The 15,415-nt window shown below is 42.5% G+C and overlaps 1 protein-coding gene across 12 annotated transcripts in view; it reads right to left on the bottom strand.

Annotated features, from left to right (window-relative positions):
* LOC122552211 (collagen alpha-1(XXV) chain) overlaps nucleotides 1-13,846 on the bottom strand; it is a 647,058-nt gene extending 633,212 nt beyond the window's left edge. For all 12 annotated transcript variants that reach the window (XM_043694864.1, XM_043694871.1, XM_043694887.1 and 9 more), the window contains exons 1-2: nucleotides 13,117-13,846; nucleotides 12,757-12,826 (exon numbers count right to left, since the gene is read on the bottom strand). In XM_043694864.1, coding sequence (XP_043550799.1) covers nucleotides 12,757-12,826; nucleotides 13,117-13,422 — 376 coding nt within the window. In that variant the 5' untranslated portion in view covers nucleotides 13,423-13,846. The remainder of the gene's footprint in view (nucleotides 1-12,756; nucleotides 12,827-13,116) is intronic.
* Nucleotides 13,847-15,415: the final 1,569 nt, after the last annotated feature.

Below are 15,415 nucleotides of genomic sequence, written 5' to 3'. Positions count from 1 at the left end.
CAGTAACAGCAAAACATTTTCAAATTTACTACTTATTTCAGTACATCAGTACAACATGTCTTTTGTTCTGAATAAGTAAATCAACCATTTTCTTTTTTATAGCGTTCACAGAAAGTCGGCATGTAATATAAAATATTAAACAGCAATGATTATTAAACAGTAAACAGTATTCCCAAGCGCTACCATTTTTGTTGCTTTGATTATATTTCCTATTTAACTGTTTGTCTATTAATCTTAACTGTCATAATTAATTATTTAACTTCCCTGTTAAAAAATGTTTTGCTATGCTATGGGCCAAAATTTCATCAGGTTGACCATAAATAATTTACATTTCACAGTTCACTTTATAGATTTGCAACATTACTAGCTGTATGGCATTTAGTAATGAGATCAGTGAACCTCCTACACAGTGTGGAGTTGAACTTCCTGTGTTTCTCCAGCATGAGGCAGGTTAATCAGATGAGAAATAAACTAAAAGCAGAGATTAATTTTAAGAGTGCATCTAATTAGATCAAGTTACAATTAACATTAAAATATAGAAATGCTAACTTACTGTATAAAAATGATAGTCCGCCTGGATCATAGGGCTCTCTGTCATTCGACAGAGAGATGGCTGGTGGTAGTTTAACCTGAGGGTCACCACAGCCCAAGTGAGGGGAGAGGCTGAGAAGGAGTGTCCTTCATGGTAACTGCAGCTGGTGTGGGAATTAAGCCCACACTATTGGCATCACTCTGCATCAAAAATCAGCCATCCAGCCAACTGTGCTAATTTTGTTGTGTAAATCATCACTGCAATCCACAAATTGATTGAAGTACAGAATTTTTATGTCAGTAGTGCTAATCTGGTTTTGATATTTGGATTTCATTGAAAGAACAATTTTAGTGTGATTCCATACAATTTGAAAGTTTTGCTGAATCATACAAATGGCACAACAGTGGTGCACTTTGAATCTTTTATAATGAATATTGTTGTTTAGTCTTGCCAAGTATTTGCACCAACAACAGGCTGAGAGAATTAAAATGATGTGCCGTGATACTGAGGTTAAGTCAGGCTTATTGCAAGAGAACATGAGCTGTTATTCATTTCTATTATTATTGCTAGATTCTTGGGAGATCCGTTGAACTCTTAAAGTGGATTAAAATGAGTTATTTTCTCTGCTAATCAACCACTGTTCACAATTATTTTACACTACCATGCAATGGTCATCTTAAAATATGTCTTAACACATTTGAAACAGATCAGTACTGTTTCTCAACTAAGTGCTGTATAATGAAGTAATAGCAAGATACTATACATAGTATAGTTTAATATATATAGACAACACAATACAGTAAAGTACAGTGCAACAAAACAAAGGAGACTTGTGAGAATTCAACGAAAGGGTCTGGTTAGTCATTGCCGCAAAATGATATCATACATTCCAAAGTATTATGGGCAGTACCCCAAGTCGCAGTGTTTTGCACTCACTAACTGAGATTATACTCTCACTACATCAAGGCATGACATGTTTACACTTAGTTGCTAATTTCTTTGGAGACTCTTATTGAGCCACAGTTAAAGTTGCGAGAATACCCAGGGGACATGGCAAAAGAATAAAGGTTTAATAGCTCCAGGAAGGCTGCCAAGTCTATCTCAATAGTTGGGTAAATTATGCACAGATATTGGAGGATTTTTACTGCCTCCCCCCAACTAGTGTGTGTTTGCAGTTGGGATGGAAGTAGGGTGGCTGTTGGGAGCAGGTAAAATATAACAGGTGGCTTACCATAAAGTATCATCAAGCCCCTCTACTCGTAGGCCTGTTCAGACTCTTAACAGGCTGCCAACAGTTAACTCTTAACTGTGGGCAGCATAGTGGCACAGTGGTTATCACTGCTGCCTCACAGCGCCAGAGACCCAGGTTCAATTCCCGACTCAGGCGACTGACTGTGTGGAGTTTGCACGTTCTCCCCGTGTCTGCGTGGGTTTCCTCCGGGTGCTCCAGTTTCCTCCCACAGTCCAAAAATGTGCAGGTTAGGTGAATTGGCCATACTAAATTGCCCGTAGTGTTAGGTGAAGGAGCAAATGTAGGGGAATGGGTCTGGGTGGGTTGAGCTTTGGAGGGTCGGTGTGGACTTGTTGGGCCAAAGGGCCTGTTTCCACACTCTAAGTAATATAAACTAACTGACCAATTCTGGGCCAGTTACAAACGTATTTTTACCTCAGCTCCAGCACTGTGTGTGAATGGAGCGAGTGGACTGAAGAAGACCACCTTGAGTTCTCAGTAACATTGGTTATAAAATGGGAAGGATACAGGGGTTCCTCCTTTGGAGGAGTGCCACGTGCCCAAAGATAGAATCCATTCCCCGTACCTCTTTGTGCCTCTCCTCCTTGGCTGCTAGAACCCAAACCCCATACCTCGCTTCCTCTCCCCTCCCCTCCCTAGGGTCCCTGATCCCTTCCTGACAAAGCAGCCCAGACTCACCTCTAAGTTTGAATCTATGCTCTTCTTTTTGGGACCTCAATTATCACTACTGTGCTCTGACATTGCTGGAGTTGATTGTCAATCAGATTGGCTGGCAGTGCTCAAGGGCAGGACTTCATTCTCCTGAACAGCTTTTCTACAGTACATCAACTCAAGACCTTTTTTAAAAGCTGAGGAACCAAGCATTATGCCCCCATTAACCCTCTCGCCACCCTCCCCACCAACCTCACATCCCATACCCCTGGTGCCATAAATGCGTCCTCTTATCTGAGATAAACCCACTGAAAACATTGCAACTCTTTTCCTGCTCAATTACAGTGACCATTGTGACTTATAATCGAAAACAAATGAGCTACAAAATAGTGATCACTCAATGATTTGCAGGATAGGCACATATCTCCCTCTGTGCAAATACTTCTTTAACTTACAATACCTTAAAACTATTTCTCTGTTAACAAGATGCCAAATGAAGCCAATTTTTAAGGCATTGGCATCAATTCCCTGTAGTGGAGACTAAATGCCCTGTCCTAGATAGAAAAGGAAATGTTTGTTTAATGCTCAAGTAATACCTAACAACAAAGCACGATTATATATAACAGCAGCCGTTAATGTGCCAATAGCAATGGTGTTTTAATCGCGCAGCAATTTACAGGCTGCAGTGTTTGAAGAAACAGCACTGGGTAGTTGGTTGCTATGAGAACGGGGTTATTGTCTGCTAATGCCACAGGGAAACAGATGAAGAATGGAGGAGCATCTTTGACTGGATGCCTCAGCACATCACCATTGCTCCTTAATTAGTACCTCCACCTAAATCAAAGTGCATTCAGCTAAACAAATGAAAGGTGCACAAGGGTCAATTGGCTATACCTGATACTTGATCCTGCAGACAATGAGCTATCTGTCTGAGTTAAATCCAGAAGTTCCACACCCAGCATTTTAAAAGGCAGAAATGATGGTGGATACTCATTTACACATCTATGCTGATGAACATGTGGAAGAGCAACTGCTTTAGTGAGATGTGCTCTTCACTAAAGTGGTGTCCAAAACATAACTTCTGCACTTTAGACCTAGTAGGAGCAGGTATAAAGCAGCTAGAGATCTTTGGAAAGGTCGGGTGCCTTTTCAAAATTATAAAGAACCAATTTGGATATGGTCCTGAGTCATCTTTGAGAGGGGTCATGACCCCTTTAGGAGAATTGTGGTATCCTTTGGGGTTGTTGGAAGTAGACATGATGTCTGTAAAAAGTGCATAAACTCATTGGGACTCCCAAGATAATTGTTGAGAGGTTTTGAGATGACTGCGAAGGCAGTTAAATATCCTGAACTTTTAATATTTGGAGAAAACTGTCTGCAATATTATAACAATCATAGAATCAGGTAGGTCTCATGGTACAGAGGGAGGTCATTTCGGCCATCATGACTGCACTGACTCTTCAACTGAGTGCCATTACCTAGCACCAGTCTTCAGCTTTTTTCCCATATCCTTGCATTTTATTTGTATCCAAATAATCATCCAGACCCTCTTGAATGCCTCAACTGATCAACCACTGCTCGTTATTTCACTCTATCTGTTGACATAAGCTGAGGGTTAATATTATAGGATTAGTGCTGCCTGACTTTCACAAACTTTCATTACATAGAAACATAGAAAATAGGAGCAGGAGTTGGCCATTCAGCCCTTGCAGCCTGCACCACTGTTCAAAATGATCATGGCTGATCATGCAATTTCAATATCCCACTCTTGTTTCGTCCTCATACCCTTTGAATCCCTTTAGCCACAAGGGCCACGTCCAGCTCTCTCTTGAACACATCTAATGAACTGGCCCCAACAGCTTTCTATCGTAGAGAATTCCATAGGTTCATAACTCTCTGAGTGAAGAAATTCTTCTGCCTCTCAGTCCCGAATGGCTTACTCCTTATTAGCACAGTAGGAGTGTCTATCAGTTTACAGTTTATTGTGAGTTCCTAAGTGGTTATAAACCCTTTGAAATGAAACTGTAAATGCTTGTTTTTGTAAGAGACTAGGGAAAGTTTAATATAGTGACTTCCTTTCATCAATGAGATTGTTTCTTTGAAATATCAAATAAGAACTTTATTTAAACTCAGCATGAATCCTGAGGTCTGCACATGGTGCAGTTGATTAAGGGGCTATGAAGGACTCTGGGGCAGGTGGTTGGGGTATAGGTTAGCATGGAGCGTCATGGGGTAGATAACGTGATGCAGGTTGATGTGGATGGTATGGGTTGGAAGCATGAAGAAACATGTGCTGGCATGGATAAACATGGCGAATATTCAGGAAGTGTGTGGGGTTGTGAGGGGTGAATACTTTAATGCTGCATTTTGTTTTGTTGCTTTTCAACAAGGTGCTGGTGCACCGAGACTGGCCATTTGCCCAGCCTCCATCTTCACTGCAGTAACTGAACACCTTCCGAAGTAACCTGCCATGACTCCTATTTTCAATTCCTCGCACTCCCCGCCCACCACACACACACATACACTTGCCAACTCCCTCATCGCACCGCAAATATTCCATCCCAAAGTGAAAATCTATGTAACTTGAAGTGGTATCTCCCAGGAACACAGTTGTTACTTAATCCTGGGTTTGTGTAAATAGTTTGCATACAAAATATGTTCAAAATTCTTTATTCATGCATGGGATGTGGGTTTCAAAGCCAGTATTTACTGCCCAGGCCCAATGAGCCTTGATCAAATGTATGTGAGTCACTTTCTTGAATTGCTGAATTTCATATTGTTGTTGATATATCTATAATAAAGTTACAGAATACTTTTAGGTCTTTTCTCCAGCAATAGTGAATAAATGTAAATTGCCACTGAATTCATAGACTCTGACCTGTTCTTGTATTTAAACTGTTAGTCCAGTTCAGATTCTTGACAATGGTTACCCCAAGAAAATTGTTAGTGTAGGATACAGTGATGACAATGCTATGTGAACTCAAAGAGAGAAGGTTACATTCCACCTTGCTTGAGATGGTCCTTGTCTGATACTTGTGTTGCAGAAATGCTATTTGCCATTTATCAGCCCAAGGCTGGATATTATCTGCGTCTTGCTGTATATGGACACAGATTGCTAAAGTAGCTGAGGAGTCATTAATGGTGACGAACACTGTTCAATCATCAGTGAACATCCCCACTCCTGTCCTTATAATGAAGGAAGGTCATTGATAAAGCAGCTGAAGACTACCCTGACAATCTTCTGAAGGGATGCCCTGGAGTTGAGATGATTGACCTCCAACATTCACAATCCCTATGTGTTAGGTATGACTCCAATCAACAGAAAGTTTTCCACTGCTTTCCACTGATGCTAGGCTTCTTGATGCCATACTCAGTTGAATGCTGCTTTGATATCAATATCAGTCATTCACATCTCACATCTGGGATTCAGCCTTTCTGTCCATATTTGAACCAAGGTTGTAATGAGGTCAAGAGCTCAGTAGTCCTGGTGGAACCCAAACTGAGCTACAGTAAGCAGGTTGATGCTAATGTTAGTGATGTGCAATGTGGAGGCATGCTGATTCATTCACTGAGATACTGTGATCAGTATTAATCTACCAGTGTTTTTCTTGCTCAGCTTTGACAATTACAAACATACTCCATAGCATAAATATTTAAGTTTGAGCACTCTCTCTCAACTTTATACCACTCTGTGTCATCTTTGGAATGTTAGCTCTACTGGTGGGAGAGGTTGAACCCAGAGATGGTAATGGGGCATTCATTGTAAGACGTGATTTGGAGAATATGATTATGTCATTCTGTAACTTGCCTCGACTGGCTTCTGGGATGAGGTGATTTTCTTATCTTCCATGGAGTTTAGTAAATTAAGGATTACCTAACAAAATTTGAATGGAATTTGATAAGTGTAGATACTGAGAAAATCTTACCACTGGCTGGGAAATTAGAACACAGGGTCAGAATCTCAGAAATATGGATTGACCTAATCACCTGGATAAGCATTTTAAAGTCAGAAGCCTTTGTTATATCACTTGGTTATGGATTGAACAGATGGCAGAGTTTTTCTGCTGGAGATCCAAGTGGATTTTAGAGTCACTATGACTGACTGCAAATTTTATAGGAAGCTGTCAAAATGGTCTAAAGAATCTCTATGCCACATCTTTATTCTCAGCTAGTTACAACAGCCTAACTCTAGCTTTTTCACTGATGTCAGCACAGCAATCAGTGAGTAGATGACAGACCAATCGTTTTTCAGCATAATTCCAAATTCATTTTGTTGTTCTCACTAAAAGATGACTTGAAAAATAATTCAGGAATAATTCAAGTTCATGGAGTATGCCATCTATGCAAAGATGGGATCTTATGTGCATGACTAAGAACACTATAAATGTTTTATATGGTATCAATTACTGCACTATTTTGATGCTTCATATAGGGCTTCATCTGTTTCAACTTAAAGCTATTAAACTTCAGACATTGCTTTGTAATGCAGAAAAATTGGTACAATGTATTTTATCCATATCAGTTTCCAGACAATATACAACATATATTTTAATTGGCAACTGTTCCCTAATGAGCATATACCTCTCAGTCCATATGCAGTACTCATTGCTGGGAAACATATCAGTCACCAGACAGCAACAGACAAGTCATTACTGTAGGTGATTTCTAAAGATGCTTCCATTTTCCAAAGAGCTCCACATAACTGATGGCTAGTAAGATAGACTCAGTTTTAATTCTGCACGTAATTCCAACCTATTCAGGGAAAGTGATTTATTAATAATTTCCTAAATAATCCATTCCCACAAAATTGGTTACCTTTATAATTACCTTTGTAGTTTTGCTATAAATTAAAAAATATGACAGCTGCTTTAATGCTAATTTCTATTCTGTATTGAAAGAGCAGCTGCCCCTAGTGACAAACAAATGTCAATTCCAACAGTTAATGTTTTAGTCCTGTCTGTAAAAACTTAGTGTAATAAGGCGCAAAGCAGATTGTTTAATGCCTTGGTGATACTGCATTGCTTGCTTCACGCGAACACCACTTTCAGCACTGAACCCTAATTACGCTGATTGCATCATTGTTAATTACTAAAGAAGACAAACTCCATGCTCCAAAGAGAAAAAAAACAAATTATTGATATCCAGCTGTCAGCAGTATAAATGGTCGACTATCCACACATTATCCCTTGATCTTATCATTCTCTACTGTCGCACTGTACTATTCTATCTTAGTATGTCGTGATAGCAAGTGTCTGCCACTATCTGAATTAAACAATAACAGGTTCCAAGACTTGATTTTCCAGTGCATTTACACTTCATATTGTTTTATAGTTGATGATGCTTATTAACTTAAATCTAAATTCAGAGTAACAATGCCTTCCATCTGATTATGGCTTAGGGCTGGTTGAGAAGCAACATGACTTAAATCAGATTGGTGTACATATTCTAATTTTATTTCCTCCTCACTTATCGCTAGAAAAAAGCTGCACTGTACAAATCAGACTGGTAATTTGACATTGCCTGGTGTTTGAACAAGCTGGAGGCTGAGTTTAGTGTAAATAATGAAATATTCAACTTGACTGGGCTGAACTTGATTTGAAGCATGCAAATTTTTTACCATATAAATTGAGAGCCAGTGTTAAATGATATTTTTTTTTACAAAAGTATCTTGTACCACTTCATTTAACCTTTCAGTTTTTTAATGAAAATTGATTAGTTTTGCAGTACAGAAATGGTACTGTCACAACATGAATGTATTATTAAATAGTAAATGGCGTTCTTTCTCTATATCTTACCAAAGCAAATGCAATTTAACTAAAATTCATGGGTTAATCTGCCAAAATAAACATAGGTTTCTAGAACCACGCAGCACAGTTGAAAAGATATACCAGGGATTGCTACAACAGATGGCATACTAGGAAAAGTAAATTAAATAAAAGACACATTTTGTGTGTACGCCTTCAAAAACAAAACAATCTTTGCAAGCTCAGATAGCGTTGCAATTTTTCTGAACATGCTCCACACTTTGGGTAGATGTGGCACTTTGATGCAGAGATTTTGCACAATTTTGCAGTCATAGAGTCATATAGACGTACAGCATGGAAACAGACCCTTCAGTCCAACCCATTTATGCCGACCAGATATCCCAACCCAATCTAGTCCCACCCTCCAGCATCTGGCCCATATCGCTCCAAACCCTTCCTATTCATATACCCATTCAAATGCCTCTTAAATGTTGCAATTGTACTAGCCTCCACCACTTCCTCTAACAGCTTATTCCATACACGTACCACCCTCTGTGTGAAAACGTTGCCCCGTAGGTCTCTTTTATATCTTTCCCCTCTCACCCTAAACCTATGCCCTCTAGTTCTGGACTTTATCTGATAAATGACAAATTTGCTTCTTGGAAAAGCTGATGATCTCATGATACTTCTGATTATTCTGCATATATTGCAGTTATTTGATTTTTTCGCTTGCCTGATAATTTACCATAATCTTGAAAGAAATGTCAGAGTGAAGCAACAGGGATATTAAAACATGCTTTGTTAGGATACTATTCAATTATGCATCGGATCCTTCGTGACTTTCAATGGGACAAACAAAAACGATGACAAATTCCACAACAATCATTAGGTGACCCACATAAGCAAATGTAACAAAATAAAGCAGAAAATTAAAATCACTTCTGTTCAAGCATTTATAGGGATTCATTTTCAGTAAAAATTTACTCTGTTTTTTTAGTTTCAGAATACACTTTGATTGTTATCATTTGTTATGCATTACTGAATTTTACAAAACGCAAAGCATAAATGACTTGAAAGCAGGTTTAACCTGAGGGTTTTGACATTTATAATTCAATACAACAAAGGGGAAACTTTCCAAGTTTCTACTCCTGGCAGAGAAGTCATTGATTTAGGCATACACTGGATGTGATATCCTTAACATTCAAATGAATGGTCCGAAAGTCATGTGCAACATGCACCTGAATGTGTAGTTTTGGTAGATTAGACTCCTTGCCCTGAGTGCAAAGACAGGCATTTAACTTTAAAATACATGCCCAATATTTTAGTTTAATGTTAATGTCAGTGATGAGTTTATGAGCCCACTTTTAAAACCTTTTTTTTGCCAGTTTAAATGGCAAAAACAAAACAATCTTTGCAAGCTCAGATAGCTTATCGCAGAAATGTAACCAGACAAGGAGAGTTTCAAAATTGGAGAGATAGGTGGCAAGTTGAAGGTTTAAGGTTAGAATTCCAGTCTTTTGGAAAGTTTAAGGATAGAATTCCAGTGTTTAGGACTTAGGTGCCTGAAAGCTGATGGTAGGACAAAAAGGCTGGGGAATACGCAATAGGTTAGAGTTGCAGAAATGTGGAGCTCTTGGAAGGTTGGAGGACTGGACAGGGTTTTGGAGATATAAAGAGCAAAGAAAATTTACAGCCCAGGAACAGGCCCTTCAGCCCTCCAAGCCTAAGCTGATCCAAATCCACTGACTAAACCTATCGCTCAATTCGTAAGGATCTGTATCCCTCTGCTCCATACCTGCTAATGCATCTGTCCAGATTCACCTTAAATAAATTTACCATGCTTGCCCCTACTACCTCTGCTGGCAATGCATTCCAGGCACCAACCACCCTCTGTGTAAAATACTTTCCACATGTATCCCCCAAACCTTTCTCCTCTCACCTTGAACATGTGACCTCTCGTTATTGAATCCCTCACCCTGGGAAAAAGCTTATCTCTATCCACCCTGTCTATACCCTTCATGATTTTTTGGACCTCAATCAGGTCCCCCCTCAATCTCGCTTTTTCTAATGAAAATAATCCTAACCTTCTATCCCAAGCAACATCCTCATAAACCTTCTCTGCACCCTCTCCAAAGCGTCCACAGCTTTTTGGTAATGTGGCGACCAGAACTGTACACAGTATTCTAAATGCAGCTGAACCAATGTCTTGTACAATTTTAACATGACTTGCCAGCTCTTATACTCAATACCCCTTCCAATGAAGGCAAGAATACTATATGCCTTCTTGACCACTGTATCCACCTGTGCAGCCACCTTCAGGGTACAATGGACCTGCACTCCCAGATCTCTTTGTTCAACAACTTCTCCCAAGACTCTTCTGTTTACAGTATACTTTATTCTACAATTAGATCTTCCAAAATGCATCACATCATGTTTGCCTAGATTGAACTCCATCTGCCACTTCTTCGCCCAACTCTCCAGTCTACCTATATTCTCCTGTATTTGTTGACAGTCACCTATGCTTTCTGCTATTCCACCAATCTTTGTGTAATCTGCAAACTTACTGATCAGACCACCAATGCCCTCTACCAGATCATTTATGTATTTCACAAACAACAGTCACCCCAGCACTGATCCCTGTGGAACACCATTGGTCACCTTTCTCCATTTTGAGAGACTCCCTTCAACTACTACTCTCTGCCTCCTGTTGCTCAATTAGTTATTTATCCACCTAGCTAGAACACCATGTGACGTCACTTTCTCCATTATTTTACCATGGAGAACTTTATCAAATGCCTTACTAAAGTCCATGTATATGACATCTACAGTCCTTCCTTCATCTATCAATTTAGTTGATAAGGCACAATCTCTCCTGCACAAAGCCATGTTGCCTATCACTGATTAGCCCATTCTCTTCCAAATATAAATAGATCCTATCCCTCAGTACCTTCTACAACAACCTTCCCAACACTGACTTCAGGCTTACTGGTCAGTAGTTACCCGGAATATCACTACTACCCTTCTTGAACAGGGGGACAATATTAGCAACTCTCCAGTCCTCCGGCACTTCACCCCGTGTTTGAGGATGCTACTTAGATATCTGTCAGGGCCCGAGCTATTTCCTCTCTCTTCTCCCTCAGCAACCTGGGATAGATCGTATCTGGTCCGAGGGATTTGTCCACCTTAATATCCTTTAGCCTACCCAACACATTCTCCCTCCTTATATCAATGTGATCCAGAGTAAACAAACTTCTATCTCTAATCTCAGCATTCATCATGTCCCTCTCCTCAGAATCTCACCCATTCTCTCAGGTTTGACACACAACCTTCCTTCCATATCCTTTAGTGCTCCAACCCTTTCTCTAGTTACCCTCTTGCTTCTTATATATGAATAAGAGGCCTTTGGATTCTTCTTAATTCTGCTTGCTAAAGTTATTTCATGACCCCTTTTAGCCCACTTGATTCCTCGTTTAAGATTGGTCCTACTCTCCCGATATTCCTCCAAGGCCCATGCTGTTCTTAGCTGCGTGGATTTTATGTTCGCTTCCCTTTTCCTCTTGGCTAGTTGCACAATTTCTCCTGTCATCCACGATTCACGAACCTTGCCTTTCCTGTCCCTTGTTTTCAAAGGGACATGCCTAACCTGCACTATCTTTGAAAGCCTCTCACTTACCAAATGTGCTGGCGAGGTTTTACACCACAGCCACAGTGCATGAGCCTGGGCTTCGGGATTTCTAGATCAGAGTGGAGCTGGAAAAGCACAGCAGGTCAGGCAGCATCCGAGGAGCAGGCAAATTCAGGATTTCTAGCCCAATGACATTGCCACAACACACACTCTGCTTGTCGCAACCAATTAAGGACCGATAGCTTTGTGAGTAGTTTTCACAGAGGTGAGCGATGTCTGCGAGCTCTTATGGATGAAGGGTAAAAGCAGCTATGTGCCAGGTTTGATTCAGCGACTGTACGCCCTCCTGTTAAAACCAGGAGACATGAGGGACTGAGCCAGGGGGAAAAAAATAGAGTGAGAGAAATATTCTGTTTTACTGTGGATGAAAGACTGAGCGGAAGGATTTATTAAGGAAATTGACTCAGGAGAGGTACCTGTGATAAACTTTGGTATGGTTTTCAGCGAGGAGGCGGTGGGGGACATTGTATGCTAGAATCATCTCTGGTACTAAGTGCTGTGTCCTAGAATCATTTCTGATGTTAATAATTATTCAGTCCGAGTATAAATCCCCGTTATTCATCATTACTGTGCTCTAGCATCATCCGAGTTATTAGTAACCATTATGTCCTGGCATAAATCCCTGTCATTCATAATCATTGTGCCCTTGGATCATCCCTGTGATAAATACTCTCTGCAAGTTTGGGGAGTAAATTTAAGAGAATGCAGGTGACGATATTGGCGGGCTCACCCTGATCACGTTCTTGTCTCTACTAAATGAACTCAATCGTGTCACCGTTAAAAGTCGCTGCCGTGAGCACGCCATGCCCTGACTGAGAGTGCAGCCTGATTGCTGTGATCCAGGACCGTGTCCTGCTCACCAGCACAGACCCCCCCAGCCCACGGTCCCTACCTGCTGGGCAGTCGCAGGCAGTCGGTGCCTCTCGGGCAGTTCTGCGTTTCCCCGCGTCTTCGTAAGATCCCTACGGAGAGACGACACAAGGATCGACATGTCAGTGAACCATGGGAGTGGGCGCGGAACGATTGGGGTTTGAACGAAAAGGGGGGGGGGGTCTGGGGCAATTCTGGCAGAGCCCCCGAGTTTCCCCCTCTCCCCTCCTGCAGCCAGACAGGGAGAAAGTGAAGGCAAAGTGCCCACTTCTCTCAGCTCCCCTGGCAGAATTTGCATTGGCACGTTGCTGTTTGGAATCGGGATGGTACCCAGTTTGGGGAGGACGGGCACCTGAGCGGTGCGGGTCCTCTCAGCCGCTACCTGGTTCAGAAGTTGCTCCACTCTGTCCTGGACGAGCAGCCGCATCCGATCGGCCGGGAGGCTGGCGCTTCGCTGAGGCAGGGGCTCTCCCTTGGCAGTCTCCAGGTGCAGGATCCTCTCCTCCAGCTGGGACGTCTTCACACTGAGGCTGACACAGAACGCCAGCGAGGCGGCGGAGAGCAGGAGCCAGAGCGCGTTCCCCAGGCACCATGAGCAGCGGCTGCCCTGGCTCAGCCCCGCGGCTCCAAGCTGCTGCTGCTGCTGCTGCCCTGGCACACTCCGCTTCGGGCTGCGCTCCGCCGACATCTTCGGCAATGTCCCGCCGCAAAACAGCAGCAGCCACAAAATAACACCGCCCTTCAGAATCACCGCGAGAGATATCCTCAGTTGGCAGGGCAAGGCAATAATTCCTGATCTTCACACGCAGCCTTCCTCCTCTGGTTTAAGTGAGCAGGATGATCCCGGTGTCTCTGCTAAATGTAGCCAGCTCCAATCAACAAGCACGCTGCTCTGACCTGTTGCTTCTACCTGACGCTTTGTGTGGGTGCTGACTGTCCACTCTCTCTTTCTCTCTTCCCTCCCTGTCTCTCTCTCTCTCTCTCTGCCTGCCGTTTCCCAGCGATCTGGTATCCTAGTCTGGTTTGCCGCGTACCGACTGCAAGCGGTAAATACGCCTTCAGTCCCTAGTCCCAGGCTGATTAGCATAACCCTCTTCAGATATGCAACCCCCCCCCCCCCCCCCCCCCCCCCCCCCCCCCCCCCCCCCCCACCCCCTTCCTCCTCCGGCTCAGGGAACAGCGCACCGTGTTCTCTGAGACAGCTATCGACACCCCCCAATCCCAGGGTGGGACACACTCAAAGCAATGAGGCACACACGGCACATTTAGTACGACCGGTTGCAACACAATCCACATAAAAGCTCAGTTTGCCCCACATCACACTGACATGAGTAATCAGGTTGAAATGGAGAGTGATGTGAGCACAGACTCCAGGCAGGTAGCTGTGGCCCCATCCAAGAGCTGTCTGTCACACAGTAACCCCTCAAAAAGGACAAGAGGCTGATACAAAGACTGTGGGGGGAGCTCGGATGGTGGAAACACTCAGCAGGTCCGGCTGCTGCATCGCTCCGAATAAACAAACTCCGTTTTTCAGATGCCTTCTAAGCATTTCCAGAACTTTCTGAAGAGAGATTATTTTATGGCACTGTAACTCATCTCCGGGCAGTGAAGGTGCTTTCTGAGCTAGCGACTGTGATTGAGCGGGGCAAGAGCTCGCCCTCTCTGCCGAGCCTCATCAATAAAGTGCCTCCCGGTGCTGTGGGTCGTTTTGATATGGAGGTGCCGGTGTTGGACTGGGGTGGACAACGTTAAAAATCACACCACACCGGGTTATAGTCCAACAGGTTTACAAGTACCAGCTATAAATTGTGTGTCTTATGATCCTGCCACACTACTTACCTGATAAAGGAGTAAACGCTCTGAAAGCTGTACCTATTGGACTATAGGAGAAAGTGAGGACTGCAGATGCTGGAGATCAGAGCTGAAAATGTGTTGCTGGAAAAGCACAGCAGGTCAGGCAGCGTCCAAGGAGCAGGAGAATTGACGTTTCGGGCATAAGTCCTTCTTCAGAAAAGCCCTTCTTGAAGAAGGGCTCATGCCCGAAACGTCGATTCTCCTGCTCCTTGGATGCTGCCTGACCTGCTGTGCTTTTCCAGCAACACATTTTCACCTGTTGGAGTATAACCTGGTGCGGTGTGATTTTTAACAGAATCTTTTTGTCACTGTTAATGACCTGGAAATAAAACTTCTTTAATCCTGTTAAGGAAATAAAACTTCTTTAATTCTGTCTCCCCTGCGCTCCTCAGTCGGTAGCTGCCTTTCGAAAGTGGCATGTTCTGAAACTGCAACAATAAATCTTTACCAGAGTACCCAGCAGATTCCCTCCACTCAGCCCCAACAGTTATTTCGTTATAAGACCCGACTTCACATGCAAGTGAAGCTTGTGATCTGTAGAATTAGCTTTGCACTGAAATCCCCCCCCCCCCCCCCGTTAAAACATGCTGTCCCGAGCACAAACGAATATTGTTTAACATCAGACCTAGAAGATGAATAACCAACAATCAGGATGAGTTTGCTCCCAATAAATAATTACGAAGGACAAGCAGGAATTTTGAGCAGAAGGGAGAGGGGACACACATCCTCAACTGATCAGATACAAGTTGGTTTGTAGTCGTTCGCTAATCTTTCTGCGCGCGCATTGCATGTGATTTTGTTAATCCCGAACCAAAAAGGAAACAAGT

Source organism: Chiloscyllium plagiosum, chromosome 1 (genome assembly GCF_004010195.1).
Source record: "Chiloscyllium plagiosum isolate BGI_BamShark_2017 chromosome 1, ASM401019v2, whole genome shotgun sequence".
In the NCBI taxonomy this organism is placed as follows: domain Eukaryota; kingdom Metazoa; phylum Chordata; class Chondrichthyes; order Orectolobiformes; family Hemiscylliidae; genus Chiloscyllium; species Chiloscyllium plagiosum.
This window is presented reverse-complemented; position numbering and strand designations above follow the sequence as displayed.